The following is a 23,993-nucleotide window of genomic DNA, read 5'->3' on the forward strand; positions in this document are numbered from 1 at the left end:
TCACTCACATCATACTCTCTCATGACCCATAAATTAATGCTATCATAATTTGATATTAGAGATACAGACAGGCATCCTCCAAGACACACCCCAAGATGGCTGATGGTATAATTACTAACATCATCGAAATTAGGCAGTCGCATGCTCCGGAACTCCTCCTTAATCAGATCAAAAGCAACTATCTCGTCTTTTCTGTATATCCAATGAAGTGCATGATTTGAAACAGTCCCCTGACCATCGAATAATTGATCGTATGATTGAGGTCGGGGTTCAATCCTTTTCCAAACGTGATCTCTTACTGAGAACATCTTGGCCTCAACCTCACGAAAGTCCTGATCAGGACGGAGGTACACATTTTGGGAGGCTACGAAAACTTTGTAGTTGTCAGTAGCAGGCAGATAGCCAAGACCATAGTAGAGGGAGAACCAGAAATCACTGTAAAACCAGGGTCTGGTAGTTCCTTCAACATTCCAGTTGATGGGTTACAGATGTAAAATTTATCGGGAAATTTATCAAATCCTGTTAAAATGAATAGCAATCCACTGCAGGACCCCAGTAGCCTGACATAACCGCCCTCTTTCTGGCAACGGAAATTCAGACTTCTAGACGAACAGGTGTCCCCAAATGACGGCGTTTCCAAGTCTAGAAATTCGATACGAGAGGTGGCGTGTGACGAGAGGAGGAGGAGTCTGTGAGTTAGGGATTTCTGCTCACAAGCTGCTTTGTATTGAGATTTGGCGAATATGGGAACGCAGGTGAATCGGATCAAGGATTTCACGGGAAGCCAAGAGAGGATAGTCACTATAATATCTTCGGGTAGGTCTGTTTCCGCCATTGCACTATGGATATGGAGACGAGATCGACGAAGATGTAGCTAGGGTTATTCATATATTTGAGAGAAGAGGGAGGACACGGAACGCATGTGATCCTAGGTAATCAGTAGCTTGGCTAACACGCATGTTAAGTGTGTGTAAGAAGTTTCGTTCTTTTTCTTTCTTTCAGTTTAAATTTATGTTGACCCTTTCTTCTCCTCTTCTTCCCTATTTCTTCACAATCTTAAATTCTTATTTGAGGCTTCCAACCTTGACACACAAACGAGGCATATTCATCAACCTTACTAGAATTTAATTCCATGGTCAGATTCATGTTTGCTTTGGTGAAGAGATTCAAAATCGAGTGATCAATGATACATAACAGGGCTAACTGAGCATAAAATAAACAAATAATTCTTGAATGCATGAGCGAACACACTGGCAGTTAGAATGCACATAGAGGGTTGTTTCTGCTCTTTCTTCATATTGAATCGTGCCAATACTATCAAACACAACACATTAACAATAAAAGAACGAAACACATTGATCCATCATAAAGTGTAAATGACAAGATGGTCAACAAGAGTTTCATTTCGAAAACCGACTTCACCACAAATATAACTATAGTTTCTTCAACACATAAATTTCTTATAGCATAATACAGAAATTCCGACAAAGACAATCAAACAAGATAAATATAACAGTCAAAACTTAAAAAACAAACAACGAATATATACATCAAACCAGTTGCTACCATTACAAATATAGCTAGCTTTCAATTAAAACTGGTCCATACCACAGCTATAACAAAGAAACCTCCCATAAAGCTTGTTCCTGCAATCATACATCCAAAAGCCCCTACAAAATCAAAGAAAGAACACTTTTGTGAAAGCCAATGACTCAATGATCAACCAGGATGAATGGTCTTTCCCTTCTGCTTGCTCCTAATACCATGTATACTGAGATATATATGTATAAAGGATATATATATAAACAATGTGCATAGATAAATATAGCCAAAAGAGGATATCAGCTCTGTTAAGCATATAAAGAGTTGACAATTTTTGTTTCTGTGTGGTGTTTCTGAGATTATGCGCAAATTGGCAGCACAGAGTGATGATATAAAGAGAGGCTCATACCACCCTTGGAGACTCCAAGTTCATTAATATCAAAAATAGTACCCTTTCGACAGGATGAATTATGAAATAGAATGCTATTTCAGAAGCACTAAATGAAAACATTTCCCAGACAGTTGGGTCATTAAAAAAAAGATGGTCCAACCAACTTTGCATTAACAGAAACTCTTTACTAATATGAGACGTGTTAATGGAGAGAAAGTTGAGATTAAACTATCAAGCCAAGTACAGAGTTAACATATCTTTGACTTAGCATTAACAGAAACTCTTTGCGCAAAATGAGATGTGTTAAGGCAGAGCAAATTGAGATTAAACTATCAAGCCAAGTACAGGGTTAAAATATCTTTGAGTTACAGATTCAGAAGTCAGAACTCACATGCCCAGTTTGAGTTCTCAAAAGCATCTAAGCCTAGAAACTCAGTATTTCATTTGAATATTCAGTATTACAATAGCAATTATACAAACAAGGACTAATGCATTTGTAATTCACACCAATTACATATTCCATTTTTCTCTGTAATGATGTAAAGTCAAACAACTCCAGACCCATTGCTTGCACACATATATCTAATAGAGGGTTATCAATTTACTCAAAATCACAAATCCTCTATGGGTTTACAGCAATTTAAAGCACTTCAGTTAAGTTCCTTGGTATAAAGTAGAGTTGATATGGATTTGTGGCCACTTGAAGTGATAAAATAAAACTTACAAGAGGACGGTTTACTAAAGAGTAGATTTCATGATGACTCAAATTAATCGCTAATATGAACTGACAATTCCAATGTCTGTTGCCTACATCATCAAAAATTGATACTTGTATAAGATCACTCCTCTCAGCTGAGTGTCCTGACAGGCATCCTATTGCTACATGAAACCAACAAGTAAAACAGAACTCAAGAACAAAAAGGAAAGAAAAGGTTTACAACCTCTTTAGCAATAGTATAAAAAAGAAAGGTAACAGAACCCTCACTTTTCGAATCCACACACTGACACACATATCTTAAAACCAAGGGAAATGGTAACTTTGAATTCTATGCTGACCAAAAGAGATACTTTATATACATATAGTTAGGAAGACGCATAAACCAGACCCTTGGTTTAATCACATAAGATTGACTGCCTACATCAATGAAGAGGATAAGCAGAGTCAAAATGAGAGTAAGTAACCAGCACTGTTATGCAAAGAGCAATCGAGGACTAATCATCAATCCGAAGTAGACTTTCTTGATATTCAATCATGTAAATCCAATCGTCCTCAAACCCAATCATATAGATGCTACAGTTGTCTTTTTTTTTTTTGAAGAATCTTTACCAGTCCTTTCCAGTCTTCGTCAACAGATATCTCAGCAACCATACTAGTTTCCGTAACCAAGATACGATTGTAACTCCATTGCTCCTTAGGGGGGTCCGAAAGCTTCAAGTTAAAGAGCTTAGTCCACGAGTCACGCTCTCATGACCCACACATCAATTGAGTCAGCGGAAGCCCGCAGATAACGAGCTAGAGACAGGCATCCTCCAGTAGAAACTCCGAGATGGATGTCATGTTTGCGACCTCGTTCGTTATGGAAATTGGGCGGCAGCATTTTCCTCAACTTGTGCTCATCATCCTCTTGTGCCAAATCGAAAGCCACAATTTCATGCTCTTGATCATTAAGCCAATGAAGTGCCTCTTTCAAAAGAGTCCCCTGACCAGCAATTGAACCATCGAAATCGACCTCAAGTGTTTTCCAACCGTCAGCTCTGGACGAGAAAATGGCGGCCTCAACCTTGTCATCAACAGTAAAGCCAGCGGAGGCTACGACAACTTTATAGTCGTCGGTGGCCCGCAGATAGCCGACACCATAAACGAAGAGCTCATTTTCTTTTGGGGAAAAACCCGGGTCAGGTAATTTCTTGAAGAAACCAGTTGATGGGTTCCAGATATTAAATATTTTCTCGTTAAAAGCTAGAAATACAATACCATTGCAAGAGCCCAGAGGCAAGACTTCACCCGCTGGTGGGCGGAGAGGAAGTTTGAGCTTCCTAACAGAGGAACGGTCTCCAAACGACGGCGTCTCCAAGTCAAGGGATTCGACTCGAGGGGCGGTGGTGGAGCAGAGGAGTCTACAAGCTAGGGTTTTGCGCTCACAAGCTGCTTGAAATTGGGACTTGGCGAATTTTGGGTCTGAGAGAATGATGAAATGGAAACGTTTGGAAACGCAGGTGAACCGGAGTAACGATTTCACGGGAAGCCAGGAGAGGATAAGCACTATAATCTCTTCCGGTAGGTTTGCTTCCTCCATTGCACTCTCACTAGGGAACAGAAGACGAAACGATGAAGTAGGGTTTAAGAGCTAATATAGGGAGCAGTGACCAGTGACAGGACCCAATGACTGGGGGCAGGGTTTGCAGGTGGGTTCTGTAGTTCGTATTCAGTATTCACTGTTGTAAATTAGAGGTGGCAAACGGGTCGGTCCGGCCATTTTAAGCGAGCCTAGTCGTGCTTCGTGACGTGCTTGGGTCGGCCGATTTATTATAGTATCGGGCTCGTGCCGGCCCATTTACATAAACATTAAGCCCGGCCCGACACATGGCCAGAGCCCATATCGTGCCGGGCTGTGCTCGTGCCGGGTTAATAACGGGCCGTGCTCGTGCCTACCCACTGTAAAATACGATTTTACAATCTTAATTTGAACAAATAAAAATTAATTTTATTTAACTATTTAGAAAATTAAAATAAATTAAGTTCTACAACATTTTTCTTAATCTTAACTTTTTAAGATTTGATTTCTAATAATTTTTTATATTCCACTATAAGAAATAAAGAAAAAAACTCAAAATATATTGTTTTTAGTATATTATTGTGAGATTAATCTTTATTAATATAATGAATATTTAATATCTATTATTTTTTCCTTTATTCTATAGTTGTATTATTATGAGATTAGTCTTTATTAATAAACATATATTTAATATTTAGAAAAAAAATACTTATGTCAAAATAAGGATATAATGTTTTGTTTCATTATTTTGACAATATAAAAGAAAGCATTGGTGGAATTGTCATGAGATTTTAAATAAAAATGTCTCATATTCAAATCTCATCATTGTAGTTTTTTAATATTTTTAAAAACAAAATGAAATTTTGTGTTTGTAACGGGCCAGCCCACAATATCTCTTGCTCGGGCCGTGCCGGGCCAATATTCTTAGGCCCAACCCGATCCGTTATTCTAACGTGCTCGGGTCGTGCCGGGCCACTAACTGGCTTGGGCCGTGCCGGGCCGCTTTTAAGCGTGCCGTGCTCGTGCTTATTGGCCCGTTTGCCACCTCTATTGTAAATTGCAGTTTTGAATGCCTTAATAATTACTAATTTTGCTAAAATTTTGCAGAAATGATCTATATAATAGGACATAAAAACTGAACGATTAAAATGTAAATGCATGATCAGAAAGGGGGGAAAAATAGAAATACGTACCTTTTGCTTAGATACGTACGTCCGTAGCCAAGAAGCCCGGTGTATATATATATATATATATATATATACACACACACCGGGCTTCTTGGCTACGGAATGCATGATCAGAAAGGGGGAAAAATGGAAATCTGTACCTTTTGCTTAGATACGGACGTCCGGAGCCAAGAAGCCCGGTATATATATATATATATATATATATATATATATATATATATATATACATACACTTAGGAAGACGCATAAACCAAACCCTTAGTTCAATCACATAAGATTGACCGTCTACATTAATGAAGAGTAGTGCAGAGTATTTAGCAAACTTGCTGGGAATACAAATAATATCCAGATGCATGAAAGCAGAGTCAAAATGAGAGTAACTAACCAGCACTGTTATGAAAAGAGCAATCAAAGACTAATCACCTATCCGAAGTAGACTCTCTTGATATTCAATCATGTTAATCCAATCGCCCTCAACCCCAATCATATAGATGCTACACTTGTCTTCTTCTTTTTTAAGAATCTTTACCAGTCCTCTCCCGACGTCGCCAACAGATATCTCGGCAACCATACTAGTTTCCGCAACCAAGATACAATTGTAACTCCATTGCTCCTTGGGGGGTTCGAAAACTTCAAGTTAAAGAGCTTAGACAATCTCCAATGGAGTGGTTATTTGCCAGGTGGACAATAGAACGGTAACAAATGACTGATGACATCCTTTCCAACCCACAAGTCAAATCCACGTGGATAACAATTCTAAAATTTTCTGTCAAATTTGACAGACCAAACTCAACCTGTCTTTTCTTTTTTTATCATTATTTCTCTTTCTTCCTACTCCCCTCCCACAGAGGTTCTCTCTTTCTTTTTCTGGTGCTGCATCTTCTCAGGCAATAGATGGTGATCGATCTCCATCAATTGAACTGGAAAATTAATGCCCTGGCAAATGGAATGATTTATCATATCCCATCTCCGAACCCAGAACTCAAATCTAGAAAAACTGAGCCAAAAACCTCCCACCCAATTGAGATCAATCACAATGAACTAAACCCAAGTCTCAATTCCCAAAAAACGAAATGCCTCATATATGTGGAATAGTCATAGCATGTGTTGATTTGGCTTTTGCCTTTAGATGTACAGAATAAATGACTATGAGTCTACAATGAGTGACGAACTTGAAGATCTCCAATTCCAACTCCAGCCCCCAAATCTGAATTACTGAACAATAAATAAGCAGACAGTCCATAAAGTTTAAAGATTTCGCAACAGATCGATCCACAATTCCAACAACATCCTCTTCCTAATTTCTTGGTTTTCTGATATGAGCATTTTAATGTGATATTTTAATAGTTAATTCCTCACATTTTGCTTAGTTAATTCCTTAACTGAATCGATTTTAATTCAATTTCTATTTTTAGGTACATTGGAGTAAATGAAGGTGAAATGAGCGTTAGGTCCATAATTACCTAGAAATGATGGAGAAGAATGAAAATGCACTAAAAAGTCAACCTTGAATATTTTCTTACTCCGGCTAGGAGAATCAGAGCCAAGCAAGGAAGAAGGAGCGGCCGCCTGACCAAATGAACTTCAAATGAGCTGAAACCTTCCAGATCCATTCTAGACACCCAAAGGATCATTTCTGATGAAGAGTGCCAGAGAAAAATATGAGTGGAAGGCCTTCAAACAATCAGCCCAATTTTCTACAGAAGCAAAACCGGAAAACTGGACCTGTAAGAGGTCCAGCAGCATTTCCGGCCCAACCACATGGATTGAAGCTCTGAAAATTTGTCAGGATGATCTACACTCATAGTGGAACATTTCATATGAAGAAGTCAAAGGCATATAATGAAGTCTTGTTGGAGAAATAATTGAAGGAATAAAGGGGAAGAAACTGACATGAAAACAGCTCAACACCACATATTCATGTTTCCCACCCACATGAAGAAAGCTAGATGCTTTTCTCTTTTTCCTTGGATATATTTTTTCTACAATCTCTTTAATAGATCATCATCACTTCCATGTTGCTGCACCTTCATGCTTTGCTTTCATTCCATCATTTCTCTTTCTTTTCCATATTTTACAAATCACTTTCATACTCCACTTTCATTATTTTTCTTCCACTCATCATTTCACTCTTCTTTTTCTTCCCTATATAAACACCTTCTCCTCTCATTCTAAAACACATTCCTTCATCCATTCCATCTTCTTTGTCTCTCCATTTCCTTTCCATTTTCCAACCAATTCCTTCATCCATTCCATCTCCTTGTCTCTCCATTTCCTCTCCATATTTCTTTTCCATTCTCTAGTTTTCTTGTTCTTCATTTTCAAGCCAAGAGAAAGAGAAGCCATGCAATACATCAATTTCCCAACCGCCATCCACCCTTGTGTCGTCCCTAGAAGATTGCTTGCTTTCAAGGATCTTCAAGTTCTTCATCTCAAGGCTTTATCATTCATCTTTCAAGGTGTATTATATCCTTTCTCTTGTTTTCTTTGTTTGATTTTGTAAAACTATGAATTCTAGTTAACAAATAATGTTAAGGGCAAAGTTTAAAGCCCGTTTATATGTTTTGAGATAAAGTTGTGATTTCTATATGTTGATTTTTATGTTGCTTATGTGGGTTTGTTTAATTAAATTTGCATGATAGAAAACTTTTGTATTTTAATCTTATGTGGTTGCAAACACTTAGGGTTTTGATATAATTGGTGCTAGGTTTAAGAACATGAAATCGACTTTTCGTTTTGTGTAAACTTGAATCAAAGTAGTAAAGGTTTTGTGCAAAGACCGAATTTAATTAAAGAGGATTGCAATTAGGTGGACTTTTCCATACTAAGTTGTACACTTGAGTTGATAGCCTTTCTCTATGTCTAATGCGTTGAACATGTCATGATTGACTAGCTTTCTAGGGCTTGATTGCATGTTTGATAGGATTAATCTAGGTGCTTTCGCTTAGGTTAATTAGCATTGAAAAGTAAAATATGGGAAATCATTTGCTTTCGAATGTTTCACATGATCAACTCCTCTCTCATGACATTTAAAATCAACTATAGGAATTGTAATTGGATTTCTTGCATATGGATGTGGTTTTGATCTTTGTTCCTTGCGATCCACCCTTGTATATATGTTTTTACATTTTCTTTATTTTATTTATCTTAATTTTCAATTTTATAATTCTTAAACCCCCCTCCCTTTTTATTTTGTTACTTGTATATATTTCTATTCTTTATTTTATTTTTGTAAATAATACTTTATTATTTTAATTCTTTATTTGTTTATACAATTGTATATATTTATATTCTTTATTTTATTTTTGTAAATAATACTTTTCTTTATTTGTTTCACAATTACAAGTGTACCCTCAATCCCCGGATAGAACGATCCCTACTTACTTATACTACTAACGACATTTCAGGGTTAAATTGCGCGCTTGCTTTGAGCGCGTCATTTTCCAAGAACAACAAGAAAAACAGACAAGATCGAACAAGATTGAAGACAACTAAACCATGAACAAGAAGAGAAAAAATAAGAGAAGTAGAAAGAGGAGCTGTTTTTTTTTTTTGGTTATAAAATATTCTGAAAAATATTAAAATAATGTTCAAATTTAACATATTCACTGGAATTGAAATTTGTCAAAAATAACAATTGACACATCAGCTTTCAAATTTGAATTTGACACGAGTATTTTGAATACTCCATTGGAGATGCTCTTAGTCCACAAGTCACACACATCATATTCTCTCATGACCCATACATCAATGCAGTCAGTGGCATCCAGCAGATAACCAGCTAGAGACAGGCATCCTCCAACAAAAACTCCGAGATGGCTATAATGTTTGCCAAGTCTTTCATTATGGAAATTGGGTAGCAACATTTTCCTGAACTTGTGCTCCTCCTCCTAAGCCAAATCAAAAGCCACGATTTCATTATGATAATCGAGCCAATGAAGTGTCTCTTTCAAAAGAGTCCCCTGACCATTAAATAACGCATCGACATCGACCTCAAGTGTGTTGACATGAGCTGTATCAATTAACTTTATTATAATTTATCTTGTGTATTGATTAGATTTATTTTGTGTATCAATTAGCATTAGTGCTATGGTTAACTTAGATTAGCATTGATTACATTCCTTTGTGTACATGGATGTAACACTATATAAACCTCCTTCAGAGATGAATAGACATATGACATTATTCCCATATACTTTCTGACATGGTATCAGAGCGGGTCTCTCTCCAATTGCGTCTCCAAATGCCATAGGCCCAAATTTGGGTTCCTTATATTGCCATCAGAATATTCCGATTGGATTGTTACCAAGTGTCCAATGTGGGCCTTAAATTGTTATGTTGACCAAGTATCCAATATGAGACTTGTGTCCCAATTTCCAATATGGGAATTGGATTGTTAATTAATTTCACGTACAAACTTAGAGTTATGTTGCAGGTGAGGGGGCGTGTTGGAAAAGAAATATTCCACATTGGAAAAGTGATAAGTAAAATATAACTTATAAGTAGGGTGGATCACACCTAATTGTATCGAGGCCTTTTGTAATTAAAACTAAACACCTAACAGGTGGTTAAGTTGGGACAGTATCGACCATTGTATCGGTCACGGGCCGTGGTATTGAGAAGGGGGGATTGTACTACATGAAAATGACACATGCTGGTGACCTTCATGCAAGTGAAGTACACCATATTCAGAAGGATACTTCACCAGGAAAGGAGAGAGAAAATATATGGTTGTGGCACCAGAGATTGGGACATCCATCATTTGGTTACATGAGGTGTTTGCTTCCTACCTTGTTCAAAACATGCAAGGAGTCTGATTTCCAATGTGAGACATGCATCCAAGGAAAGAGCCGTTGTGCTAGCTACTCCTTCTGGTATGCAGTATTTTCTGTTATTTGTAGATGATTGTACAAGAATGTGTTGGGTTCACTTGTTGAAGCATAAAAGTGAAGTTTGTTCTGTGTTTCAAATCTTCCATACTATGATCCAAACCCAGTTCCAGACTCCCATCAAAGTCTTCCGCACAGATAATGGTGGTGAATATGTGAACCATGCCCTCCATCATTACCTAAACAACCATGGCATTATCCATCATACCACATGTCCCCAAACTCCTCAACAAAATGGTGTGACAGAGCAAAAAAACCAACATATCCTCCAAGTTGCCCGCTCCACGTTAATCGGAGCCTACATGCCTGAGTGTTTATGGGGTGATGCCATCCTTAGCACCGTTTATCTCCTAAATCGCCCACCTACACAAGCTCTTAAAGAACCAAATGAGGATGCACACATACGTCCAAAAACACCACTTGAAGCTCTTGGCCAGTTCTTTACCTTACCACCACTCCATACCCTCCCACCCAAGATCTTTGGTTGTGTGGCTTATAGACACATTCCATGTAGTCAGAGAACCAAGTTGGATGCTTGTGCTGAAAGGTATGTTTTTGTGGGATATGGTTCTACCCAGAAAGGATATAAGTGCTACAATCCCTCTACTCGAAAGTTATATGTTACCATGGATGTGACATTCTATGAGCAACAACTTTTCTTTGCCCCGAAGACTTCTCTTCAGGGGGAGAGCACATCTAGAGAAGTGCAGTCTTCATCAATATTGGAAGTACCAGAAATTGTTGTGGAAGAAAGAATTGTGGTACAAGAAAGAAATCAAATGGATTTAGAAGCACCAACAACAGGAATTGATGATCAAACTCAGTCAGTCTTGCCAAATTCAACTGAAGACCCCCCTACTCCTAAGTCCTACCACATCGGTCCCTATTTCTCATGAGGATGCTCCTGAGGTAAGTCTCAATCCTAAACTTGAGTCAGATATTGTTATAAATGATGAACATGTCCTTGATCATGAGTCTAATGTTATCATAGATAATGAGGCTAACCCTGAAACAGACCCCAACACTGAAACAAGTGTGCCCCCCAAATATCAATTGCCACATCGTACAACGAGAGGGAAGCCTAAAGCCCAATATGAGCCAAATCTTAAGGTTAAAGCCAAATACCCCATAACTAATTATGTGTCAACTCATAGGTTGTCCGAGTCATATGCATCATTTGTGTTTCAATTATCTACTATTGTCATTGCAAATAAAGTGCAAGAAGCATTAGCAGATCCCAAATGGACTGAGGCAATGAAGGTTGAAATGGAAGCTTTGGAGAAGAATGATACATGGGAACAAGTACCAAAACCTCAAGGAAAGAAAACAGTGCAGTGCAGGTGGATATATACCTTGAAATATGCTGCTGATGGGACACTGAACAGGTACAAAGCAAGGTTAGCTGCTAAAGGCTACACACAAACATATGTTGTTGATTATCAGGAAACATTTGCACCGGTAGCCAAGATTACTACTATCCGTGTACTACTATCTCTAACTGCGAACTTGGATTGGCCCCTGAAGCAGTTTGATGTGAAGAATGCATTCTTGCATGGAGATCTGAAAGAGGAAGTATACATGTATCTACCTCCAGGGTTCATTGCACATTCGCAGGAAGGAATGGTATGCAGATTGAAGAAGTCTCTATATAGGCTCAAGCAATCTCCGAGAGCATGGTTTGGAAGGTTCAGACAGTCTCTGAAGGCATTTGGCTACAAGCAGAGTAACTCATATCACACTCTCATCTTGAAGCGTAGAAGGAATAAGATAACTGCCTTGATTATCTATGTGGATGATATGATAGTGACAGGAGATGATCAGGAAGAAGTAAAGAAGTTGGAAGCTTATCTATCATATGAATTTGAGATGAAAGACCTTGGTGGATTAAAGTACTTCCTAGGCATTGAGGTGGCCAGATCAAAGGAAGGCATTTTCCTATCTCAAAGGAAATATGTCTTAGACCTACTCACTGAAACAGGCATGTTGGCTTGCAAACCTGCAGATACACCCATGGAGCAAAATCACAAGTTAGCAGAATATCCTGATCAAGTGCCTACTAACCGAGAGAGATATCAAAGACTAGTTGGCAGACTTATCTATCTCCCTCACACTCGTCCTGACATTGCATATGCTGTGAGTGCGGTGAGCCAATTCATGCATGCTCCAAGTGAAGACCATATGAATGCAGTATATCGTATTCTTAGTTATTTGAAGTCTGCTCCAGGCAAAGGGATTATGTTTGCTAAAAATAATCATTTGGAGGTGTTATACTAATGCAGATTGGGCTGGATGTATCACTAATAGAAGATCAACCTCAGCATACTTCACATTTGTGGGAGGTAACCTTGTGACATGGAGGAGCAAGAAACAGAAAGTAGTTGCTAAATCTAGTGCGGAGGCAGAATACAGAGGAATGGCCTAAGGTATTTGTGAAATGTTATGGCTACATACGTAACTTACTAAAGGACTTGGGGTTCAAACCCAAACAGGCTATAAATCTCTTTTGTGACAACAAGGCAGCCACAGACATTGCACATAATCCAGTTCAACATGACAGAACAAAACATGTTGAAGTGGATAGACACTTTATCAAGGACAAGCTAGAATCAAAGATTATTGATGTACCCCATGTGAAGATTGGAGATCAACTTGCAGATATTCTGACAAAAACTGTTTCTGGTAAGGTAGTCCACAACTCACTTGATAAGTTGGGCATTCAAGACATCTATGCACCAATTTGAGGGGGAGTGTTGACATGAGCTGTATCAATTAATTAAATTATAATTTATCTTGTATATCGATTAGATTTATTTTGTGTATCAATTAACATTAGTGCTATGGTTAACGTAGATTAGGATTGATTACATTCTTTTCTGTATATGGATGTATCACTATATAAACTTTCTTGAGAGATGAATAGCCATATGACATTATTCCCATATACTTTCTGACAAAGTGTTTTCCAAGCGTGATCTCTGCACGAGAAAATTACGCCCTCATTCTTGTCATCAACAAAGTCAGTGGAGCCTACGAAAACTATGTAGTCATCGGTGGCCGGCAAATAGCCAACACCATGAACGATGATCGCCTTGTTATTTGGGGAGAAACCCGGATCAGGTGATTTCTTGAAGAATCCGGTTGATGGGCTCCACATATAATATATTTGCTCATCAATTGCGAGAAATACAATACCATTGCAAGAGCCTAGTGGCATGACATCATTGGCTGGTGGGCGGAGAGGAAGTTTGAGCTTCCTAACAGAGGAACGGTCTCCAAACGATGGCGTCTCCAAGTCAAGGGATTCGAGTCGAGGGGTGGTGGTGGAGCAGAGGAGTCTACAAGTTAGGGTTTTGTGCTCACGAGCTGCTTGAAATTGGGACTCGGCGAATTTTGGGTCTGAGAGAATGATGAAATGGAAACGTTTGGAAACGCTGGTGAACTGGAGTAACAATTTCACGGGAAGCCAGGAGAGGATAAGCACTATCATCTCTTTGGGTAGGGTTGCTTCCGCCATTGCACTATCATCTCTTCAGGTAGGGTTGCTTCCGCCATTGCACTATCAATATTGAAACGAAACGATGAAGTATGGTTTGAGAGCTAATAGAGTAGTGAGTAGTGATAGGGAGACGACCGTAAATGAAGATTAAGGCCTCGTTTGGTTCGCGGAAAGTAAGCATCAGAAAAGGAAAGTTGTTCATTTCCTGTGTTTGGGATGCAAAAGGAAATGAAATATTTTCCTGAAGCAAAGGAAAATAGGCGGGAAAATAGTTTTTTCCATACTCCAAATGAATCACTTTCTCCCATTCTTTCCTTACATTTATTACTTATAACACATTATTTTATTCTATTAATTACATACTTTTTAACAACTTTCCAGATAACTTTCCTTACATCACCAAATATCGGAATGAAAAGTTCTTCGGAAATTTCATTTCCCTTCCTATGAAAAAGACAAAGAAACTACTTTTCTTTCTGCGAACCAAACAGGCTAAGGGCGGTCGTGGGTTTGCTATAGATGAAGGGAGGAGTGATATCAATGGAAAAAGGTTGAATTATTGATGTGAAGGCCAAATTTGCATAAATGAAGAATTTGAACCGAGGGCCAATTAATGTCAGCGTGATTGGACCGGCTAAAGGGGATGTGAGTGAGGTGACAAGTCGCTGCATGCGTCAGAGAAGCTTTGAACTTCAGAAGCAAGCTGAACTTTGTGATTTTCGAGGGAGTTGAGCACGGCAGCAGAGCATCGAAGCATGTGATTGAGAAAAGGATGCTTTGGCCTTTTGGCGGCAGGTACGCATTGGGAAGGAAACTCTTATGAAATGAAAGTGGGTTTTAAAAACGTGATAGTGGGGGGTTGGATAATCTTGGGTCGAGTATTTTTGATAAAAATAATGAATCAACTCATTAAGTTATCGAAAATTTTGAACAGGTTGAATGAAATTATGACTCGGGAGTCGGGACGTTACAAAACTATAACGAAATTATCAACATAAGTTGGTTCAGTTGATATGGGCATGGACTAATATATGGTGCTTCAGTCTACATCGTTCAGCAACAGAATGTTTCTCCTAAACTTCGATTTTGTTCTATGGTTAAATTTATGTTTCCATTGGTTAAGAGATTCAAAATTGATCGATCAATAATACACAACAATACAATTCAGCATAAAATAAACAAATAAATTCAAATGCATAAGCTAACGATTCAGCAACTAGATTGCGTTACCATTTCTCCATGTTTTCATATTGAATCATGTCAATACTGCCAAACACAACACATTATCTGTCATGGAAGAAAAACACAACACATTATCAGAAAAAAGAAGGTGACATATGATCCATCATTAAATGCAATTGACAAGCTAGTCAACAAGAGTTCGGGAATTTCACGACTACATAGTTTCACGAACACATAATTTTTTTTTTTGGTTACAAACACATAAATTCCTTATAGCATAATACAGAAATTTAGGCAAAGACAAACATATATCAACATAGTTGCAACCATTAGACAAATATATAGCTATCTTCCGATTAAAGCTGGTCCACATCACCACTAGATCAAAGAACCCTCCAACAAAGCTTGCTCTAGCATTTGTACATCCAAAATCCCCTACAGAATCAAAGAAAGAACACAATTGATCATCCCTCAAAACAACTTTATGAAAACCAATGAGTTAATGATCAACCAAGATGAATGGTCTTTCCCTTCTGTTTTTTGAAAACAATACGAAGAACCGAAGCGGAACTCAAGATTAAGAGGTGAAGTACAATTGTTTGCTTCCTCAAATCAGTATCATAAACAAAGGTACACAATGAAAATGTGTGCTAACAGGGCCAGTCCTGACATTTTAGATGCCTAAGGCACACAATGAAAATGTGGCTTCAAATGAAATTAACAACAAAAACAGGTCAGAATCCAAAATACACCAGCATGAATCAAACTTGAGAATTTTTGAGAGGCCGAAAAGCATGCCGACCACTAGGCCAGTGCCGCTATCATGATATATGAGTGGCCACTTGGTAGAAAGTAGAGTTTACAAGGATTTGTGGCCACTAGATGTGATCAACTAAACTTACAAGAGCTAGGAAATGGTTTATCAAGGGAAATGGTAACTTTTAATTCTCTGCTGACCAAAAGGTACATGTATATATTCACTTAGAAGACGCATAAACCAAACCCTTACTAGATTAATCCATACAATTGACTGTCTACATCAATGCAAAGAATTTAGCAAATTTTCTAAGAATACAAATAGTATTCAGAAGCAAGAAAGCAGAGTCAAAAAATGAGGAGTAACTAACCAGCACTGTTATACAGAGAGCAAATGAGGACTAATCATCTATCCGACATAAACTCTCTTGATATCGAATCATTTTAAGTTCAAAGCCTTCAATCACATACTCACCACACTTCTCCTCTTCTTTGTGAAGAATCTTTATCAACCCTTTCACGTCGGTAATACAATCATTGTCAACCTCCTTCATAGTGCATATGTGGGCAACAATACTAGTTTCCAAAACCAATACACGACTGAAAGACCACATCCCCTCTGGAGGATCCAAAAACCTGAAGTTATAGAGCTTAGTCCATGAGTCATGCACACCATATTCTTTCATGACCCACACTTGAATACAGTCATGAGCATCCCACAGAGAGAGAGCAAAAGAAAGGCATCCTTCAGCAGAAACCCCAAGATAGCCGAACTGATTTAAACTTCTTTCATCGAAATTAGGCATTGTCATTTTACTGAACTTCTCCTGGGCCAAATCAAAAGCCACGATACCGTTCTCTTGATTGAGCCAATGAAGTGCCTCGTTCAAAAGGGTCCCCCGAAAAGAAGGCGGTGATTCCGAATAGACCTCAAGTTTTTTCCAAGCTTGAGCTCTCGACGAGAAAATGGCGTACACATCGGTGGCTATGAAAATTTTGTAGTCGTCGGTGGCCGACAAATAGCCAACACCATAATTGAACAGAAATCTTTGATCACATAAAGAACCTGGATCAGGTAATTTCCTAAAGAATCCAGTCGATGGGTTCCAGATATAGAATACTCTCTCATCAAAGGCAAGAAATACAATACCATTGCAGGAGCCCAGTAGCGAGAGACGACCGACGGGTGGCTGGAAAGGAAACTGTAGCTTTCTGACGGAGGAACGGTCTCCAAAAGACGTCGTCTCCAAGTGTAGGGATTCGAGTCGAGGGGCGATTTTGGAGTAGAGGAGTCTGCGTTCGAGGTAGGAAGAGTCTCCAAATAACGGCAGCGTCTCCAAGTCTAGGGATTCGAGTGGAGGGACGGTTGTGTTGTAGAGGAGTCTCTGATCCAGGGTTTTGCGCTCACGAGCTGCTTGAAATTGGGATTTAGCAAATTTTGGGTTAGAGAGAATGATGAAATGAAAGCGTTTGGAAACGCAGGTGAATCGGAGTAAGGATTTCACGGGCAGCCAGGAGAGGATAAGCACTACAATCTCTTCGGGGAGGTTTGCTTCCTCCATTGCACTACTATGGAAACGAAACGATGAAGTAGGGTTTGAATGCTAAGTATATAGTGAGCAGTGATATGGAGAGGACCGAGTGATCAGGGGCAATCGTGGACTTGCTATGGTTGAAGGGAGGAGAGCTATATAGAGGTAGTTGGGTCGTTGGGTTTGATAATTAGGGGGGGGGGGGGGGGGGGGCTTGTATTCCTCTGGCGGGGATTGATGTGATTGGTCATAACTGAAGATTTGAAACAAGCAAAGTCCCTGTGTCCCTGCATGCATCATAGAAGCTTTGAAGCTAGCGAGAAGAACAAAAGGGTCAGCTTTTTTGGGGATGTTGACGTGACTTGGGCAGTGTGTTTAAGGCCCAGTTTGCCCCGAGGTCTAAGCAACTTAAGCTGCTTATTCAGTAATTTAAGTAGGATTAGGTGTTCGGTAAAACAACAAATTATTGATTATAATTCAATCTCCCACTTCCCAATGTTATATTCCACAAGTCGCAAAAGTGATGCTTCTAGATTAAGAGATTTCATAAGTGGAGATCATTTATTGATTTTACCTATATTGCTCTCATCTACTATCTCTGTATAAACAAACAGCTCATTTACATATTAGTTATCTTAATTGTTTGATTAGAAACAATATTTTTATGCGGATAGGGCATTAGACCAACTTTTCGATCATATTTTTGCATCTCAACTGTTCAATTTTTATGTCCTAATTTCGATCATATTTTTGCATCTCAACTGTTCAATTTTTAGGTCCTAATGTGTAGATTATTGATGCAAATTTTCGGCCAAATTGATTATTGTTAAGACATTCAAAATAGCAATTTAAAATTATAAGTATGAACAGTTTAAGTTTGACAGATTTGGTTCGTTCGTTGATTTAATCTAATTTGATACCTTAACGATCACCGATTTCGCCGAAAATTTGTAGAAATGAGCTAATACATTATGACCTAAAAGCTGAACGGTTGAGATGCCGAAATGTGATCTAAAAGTTAGTCTAATGTCATATCACTAGAAAAATAAAATAAAAGAATCTCTTAGTGGAAATGCACTATATATATATATATATATATGTATGAATGAGAATGTGTTTAGCATACTGAGTGCACAAAGTTGGTAGAGGAATGCTAGTAACCTTCTTTTTTCTACATTTTTCATTCATTACTCGCCATGTGTATTTCACTATCCATAAAAGTCAGATAAGAGCAAGTTCACCCGTAATCAAGAAATGTCAAGGTCGAGAAGTCAAGAATTCGACCAGTCAAGATAATGTTCACTGCCACTGGACATGGGTTTACACCCGTTGTTTTTCTTGACCTGTCAAGACTGTTCATTTTTCACCGTTCATCAATTTTAACTATTCATTTAGTGTTTTAACTGCTCATTTTTACTGTTCACTTATTATTAAAAAAAACATTTAAAATTAAAATATATTTGATGTAAATAGATGATAATAATGGAGATTTATGCAATTTACTATTTTGAATATAGGGTGTGTGCTTTAATAAGAAGAATTTTCAAACACAACTTTTATTTCATAAAATTTATGCTTACATAAATGAAAAACTAGGAATAAGTACGATACAATTAACAACATGCATAATCACCTAATTATTCAAATCATAATCATAATCCTCATCCTCTCTAGGAATCTAATTTGCGTTTGAAGGGTCATCACTAGGGTTAGGGTTGGTGGAATCACCCGTAGAGAAAGGTGAAAATTGTGGTTATGTAGGATATCCCCAGGGGTAAGGTGGTTGCGGATAGTATCCACCGGGGTAATGGGGTTGTGGGAATCCACCGGTGAAGGGAGGTGGTAGGAATCCACCGGTTAAGGGAGGTTGTGGGAATCCATCGGGGCAAGGTGGTTGTGGGTATGCACCGGGGTAAGGTACAGTCGTGGGTATGCACCGAGGTAAGGAGGTTGTGGGTATGCACCACCAAAATTTGGTTGTGGGAATGCACCACCAAAATTGAGTTGGGGATAATATCCACCCATAGAAGGTGGCGGTTGCTCGTCAAGATCTTCTTTCTTCGCTATCTTCTTTTGTTTTCTTGACCAATAACGCTTTTTATTTAGCATTATTTTACTTGTATCAATCTCCATAATACGCTCTTTCCTCTCTTTAATTCGATCTTGCCTTTCTTGAAATAGGAGTTGCTCTTTTCACATTTCTATTTGCAAGAGGATACATGCTCTTTTCTCTTCCTCTTAGAGACTTCGAGCGAATTCGTCATCGGGTTTTTTCTTACTCGCGGTTGCCTCTATTTGGTTGTTCGCTATTCTCTCGAGAGTGCTTGACAAAGGACTTTGATCTTTCGCTGCCTTCTTTCCTTTCGGTATTGCTTCTTTTCCAGCCTTCCTTCCTTGAGGCCTCACATTAGGATCTGCAGTTTCACCTGCAATTACCTCATCTACATCCATGTCCAAGTTGATGGGAGAATTTCCAAGAATTAGTTGTGTGCGCATATGTTGATTTCCTTCATTTGATGTTCCTCTGGATGTATGGCTAGGGATGTCTTTAAATTGTGTAAAGCCGTCCACAACTGCTTAACTATCAAAGCTCTTAAAATTGTGTCTTTTGGCCTTCCCAGTTTTTCTCTTCATCCCGGCATGCCACAATTTATGTGCTTCATCTTGCTATGTAAATAAATAAATAAACAATAAAAAATGCAATTAGTACAAATATAAACGCTATTATGAAGGGTCATTTATTATAAATGTCATAATTTTAATAAGAAATTATCTCACAATTTTGCGTTAAAAATCAATGAGTACAAATATAAACATCGTTGTAATTACATCATTATTTATCAACTAATTATTTTAATTGTAACGAAAAGCAATTACTACAATTAAAACGATATTATAATTACTGCATTATTTATCATGTAATATTTTACTATAATGTATCAACAAATTAAATGATTTATCAACAAATACATACCTCATCAACCGCATTCGAACTGCTCTTGCACCAATTTTTTGCTTGCCTTAATGCACAATGCCACTCAAAGAGTTCAACCTTCAAAATTTTCCACCTTCCCTGCAAAGATTGGGCTGATCGACTCTGCGGCCAATTTGCGTCAAAATGTCGCTTTACGCGCCTCCATAAGTCATTTTTTTTTTTCTGATTTGTGCCCACAACCGGACATTGGCTTACAACTTTCCAAGACTTGCACAATTGAACATCTTCCTCATCCGTCCATCTCCTTTTATCTTGGGTATCTTCACTTTGATTTCCCTCTTGTCCGGCCACTGGACGTGTGTTTTTTGGTTGTTCGGCCATATTGGATATAAACAAATTTGGAAAATCAGAGCTATATGAATAGGAGGAAGGTGTAACTATAAAATATAATTTTTTGGGCGTGAGATGTTACAAAAATTTGTAGGTATTTATAGGGAAATTTTTACATTTTTTTTCTTCCCGTTTCTTTCCACTGAATAACCCTTGTTTTTTCTTCCCGTTTCTTTCCGTTGAATCACCTTTTTTTTCACTATTCCTTCATTACCGTTGGATCACTGTTTCAATTGAAACCAACGGCCCAGATTAAAGGACCGTTGGAATCAAAATCACTTAAGAAGCCAACGGTTCAATGTCAAGTGTCCTCCCGCCCACTCAATGTCGCTACGCGATAAAATCCTGCTGCAGGTCGGCCACATGGTGCTTCTGGATTGGTCAGTGTCTTCCACCCTTCGATTAAGCTGCGTCTGTCTCTTTGCGTTTCTTCCTGATGTCACCCCCACGTTCTCCAATGGGTAGTGCTGGCAGCTCCATGACTTTGGGCAAGAAAAAAGTCACGACCTTGCCCTTTTTTTTGGCCTTGGTCATGCAAAGCCAACTCTTGGCTGGTGAAGCTTGGGCCGGTGGAAGGTGAAATTTTCTTCAGCTGGGCAACACCTCATCAAATCTGAGCTGGTGCCCCGTCAAAGAGCAACCGCTACACTTGCTCTAATTCATAGACTCAAAAGACAACTTTTCAATTTTCTTCAATACCCCTATTTATTTTCATATGCTTTAAAACACTTCACTTATTTCCACCTTTATCAATTTCTTCTTCTTCTTCTTTTTTTTCTATAAAAATATTTTTTCTTTTTTTCTTTTTATATACTCTCGCTCAACTTATTTTCATCTGTATTAAAACTCTCTAATTTCAAGTTTATAATTTTTTTTAATTAATTAGTATCACCTTATCATTTATCAATTAAGAACCAAACGTACTTTTGTACGTTTGGTTCTTAATCACAGGATTGCAAGATTTTTTTTTTTTTTTTTTAAATAAAGGGCTGGTTCGGCTGCCATCAAGTCATGATTAATAGAACTGCCGAATACAAGGAGGGACATAGAGCCTAAACCCATAACTGCAATAAGCATCTAGAGTATGTCCAGAAATGATTTCAGGAATATCTATAAAGTACGTGTATTCTAACAAGCATCAACTGCCAAAGAGTACTCTACTGAATACTCCATTTGCTTTAATATAACAGTGATATAACGGAAAAATAACTTGATATGTAACCCAATTACAATGTAGTATAATTACCAATTGTTTAATATAGCGGTGACATAACAGAAAGATAACTTTACTGACTAATAATTACTTTATAGTACTTAATATGACAACTTCTGCTTTTAAGGGACTGTGACAGCCTGCTCACCGAATGGACAGTTTTTAAGGGAGTGTGAGGGACAAGTGAATCTGATGGTTGAAAATAAATGCATAATTTTAAGTTGTTTTTATTTCTGTTTTTAAAATTAATATATGTGGTTGAGATGCATTTGTCCCTCACAGTTTCTTAAAACAATCGCTTAGGTGAGCAAATATGTAAATAATATTACACTCCCCAGGTTATTTCAAATAACTTGTTTGGGCGTATTTGTTTGAAAATATATATTTAATATATTACTAGCCTCTTAACACACGCTTGCGCGTGTGTCAATTGTTTTTTTTAAATGTTTTTTTGTTAAAAAAAAATAGTTTTATATAATTTATTTCTTCATCAAAATGCAATAAAAAGTATTCCTTATAGTTTCTGGACTTGTGGTAAATAACAACTGGTGATTCATTGCTCACACGTCTAGTAAAAGCCCTCCCACGTTAAGATTAACAATTTCTTCTCTCTCTTCTTTTCTTTTTCTCTTTTCTTGTCTTTCTTTTTCCTATTTTTAATTTATTGTTTTGTCCATTATCTATTAAAGTTTATAGTCTTAGAGTTTTAATTAATCAAGGGCAATTGTAGGATTATTGAAAATTTAACCTTAAACCTTATTGGCTTAATTAATACTGATACTAGCATTTCTCCACATATTTTCTACATGTGCAAGTTATTATTTTTTTTCCAGAAAATAAAAAAGAAAAAAGTTAGTTATTGCAGAGAAAAGAAAATGGGAGAGAGAAAAATGGGTTATGGGTATTTTTTTAAAAAAAAAATTTATAATAAAAATTTATTTTGTAAATATCGTAATTATCCTTATGATTTAATTAATTCTCAAAATTTATTAATTTTCTATGGTCATTTCTGTCAAAATTTTAGATTTTGACTAACAAAACTTCTTCTCTTAATAATAGTACTAGACTCCAAACACACCCTATGGGTGTGAATAATTACGTGGGAAATTATTTCACAGATTGTAGAGAAAATTGCTGCATATATTTTGTTTTTTATTTTTGATTTTTTTTGTTAAATTTCTTTTCTTTTTATTTTATTTGCAAATTGACCATTTTGTTTTTCTCAAATATTTCAGTTCAAATATTTTTTAATATTTGAGGGATATTTTGGTAAAATTTTTCTGTTTTGGCTGACAAACTCTCTTATCTTAATAATAGTATAGATATATTAAGCAAATTCTTAATTCCCATAGTTACATTTTTGAAACTCCTATTATGCCCTTTGTTAATTTTTTTTTTGATCAAAATGCCCTTTGTTAATTGAATTGTTTTGAAAATAAAAATTATATTAGAAGGCTAAAATAGAAATAAATAAAATCAGTTATTTTTCCAAGAAATGATAGACAAAAGATAAGGAAAAAACTCCCACGTTTGAAAGTTGAAACCATTAATAACGGTCCGTTATGCTGCCCTCAATCTTTTTTTTTCCCCTTAAAATTTCACTATTTTTTGTCACACAAAATTTCATTGCAAAAAAATTCCAAATATTAAAAATATTTTTTTTTACAAAAGCAAATTGACAAGCGCGAAGCGCATGTCAAGAGACTAGTAATTAATAATCTTTTATTTTTGTTTTTTGAATATCTATACTATTATTAAGAGAACCCACGTACTTTGTTAGCCAAAGTGGGTGTGAATTTACTTAAATATGCTTAAACTATAGGTTAATTTAAAATACTTTTTAATATATGAGAGGTGTTATGGTAAATAGTAAAATATAAATATAAATAAAAATTCAGAAGAAGAAAAAATGAAATTTATCCCACTTTCTACAGATATAACTTCTCACATTTTACCATTGTAACTTCCTACTCTTTTTTTTTCTCCAAAAAGTAAAATTAAGAATAAAAATAAAAATAAAATGGTTTAACACATGCATCGGAATAAAGACTAGTAGTAGTTAATAATTTCAGATATGTAAATGTAGAGGAATGACTGTGTTTGAAATGATGGTAAAAGAAAATAGTAGCCCTAAAATTATTCCACGCAAGGACAAACTGTCTAAGAGTCTAGGACCCAGGTCAATCAACCAACACTGCCCGCTA

General features: G+C 37.2%; 3 protein-coding genes across 3 annotated transcripts; all 3 read right to left on the reverse strand.

The window, feature by feature from the left end:
• Positions 1–1,369: 1,369 nt before the first annotated feature.
• Positions 1,370–4,230, reverse strand: LOC112194708 (F-box/kelch-repeat protein At3g06240). Its single transcript, XM_024334924.2, has 2 exons — positions 3,116–4,230; positions 1,370–1,670 (listed from the first exon to the last, which is right to left on the reverse strand). Exon 1 carries the CDS (start codon positions 4,228–4,230, stop codon positions 3,391–3,393), a length of 840 nt encoding a protein of 279 aa, XP_024190692.1. The 3' UTR covers positions 1,370–1,670; positions 3,116–3,390.
• Positions 4,231–13,136: 8,906 nt separating this feature from the next.
• LOC112194166 (putative F-box protein At3g16210) lies at positions 13,137–13,799 on the reverse strand. The gene has a single exon (XM_024334418.1). The coding sequence runs from the start codon at positions 13,797–13,799 to the stop codon at positions 13,137–13,139; it is 663 nt and encodes a 220-aa protein (XP_024190186.1).
• Positions 13,800–15,220: 1,421 nt separating this feature from the next.
• LOC112195059 (F-box/kelch-repeat protein At3g06240) lies at positions 15,221–17,398 on the reverse strand. The gene is made up of 2 exons (XM_024335405.2): positions 16,091–17,398; positions 15,221–15,398 (listed from the first exon to the last, which is right to left on the reverse strand). The coding sequence occupies exon 1, from the start codon at positions 17,279–17,281 to the stop codon at positions 16,121–16,123; it is 1,161 nt and encodes a 386-aa protein (XP_024191173.1). The 5' UTR covers positions 17,282–17,398; the 3' UTR covers positions 15,221–15,398; positions 16,091–16,120.
• Between the last annotated feature and the right edge of the window lie 6,595 nt (positions 17,399–23,993).

The sequence above is a fragment of the Rosa chinensis genome, chromosome 3, assembly GCF_002994745.2.
Source record: "Rosa chinensis cultivar Old Blush chromosome 3, RchiOBHm-V2, whole genome shotgun sequence".
NCBI classification, from domain to species: domain Eukaryota; kingdom Viridiplantae; phylum Streptophyta; class Magnoliopsida; order Rosales; family Rosaceae; genus Rosa; species Rosa chinensis.

What these genes read in the sequence shown, in the direction of transcription:
- LOC112194708 (XM_024334924.2), bottom strand. Translation starts at nt 4,230, where the DNA reads ATGGAGGAAGCAAACCTACCGGAAGAGATTATAGTGCTTATCCTCTCC.
- LOC112194166 (XM_024334418.1), bottom strand. Translation starts at nt 13,799, where the DNA reads ATGGCGGAAGCAACCCTACCCAAAGAGATGATAGTGCTTATCCTCTCC.
- LOC112195059 (XM_024335405.2), bottom strand. Translation starts at nt 17,281, where the DNA reads ATGGAGGAAGCAAACCTCCCCGAAGAGATTGTAGTGCTTATCCTCTCC.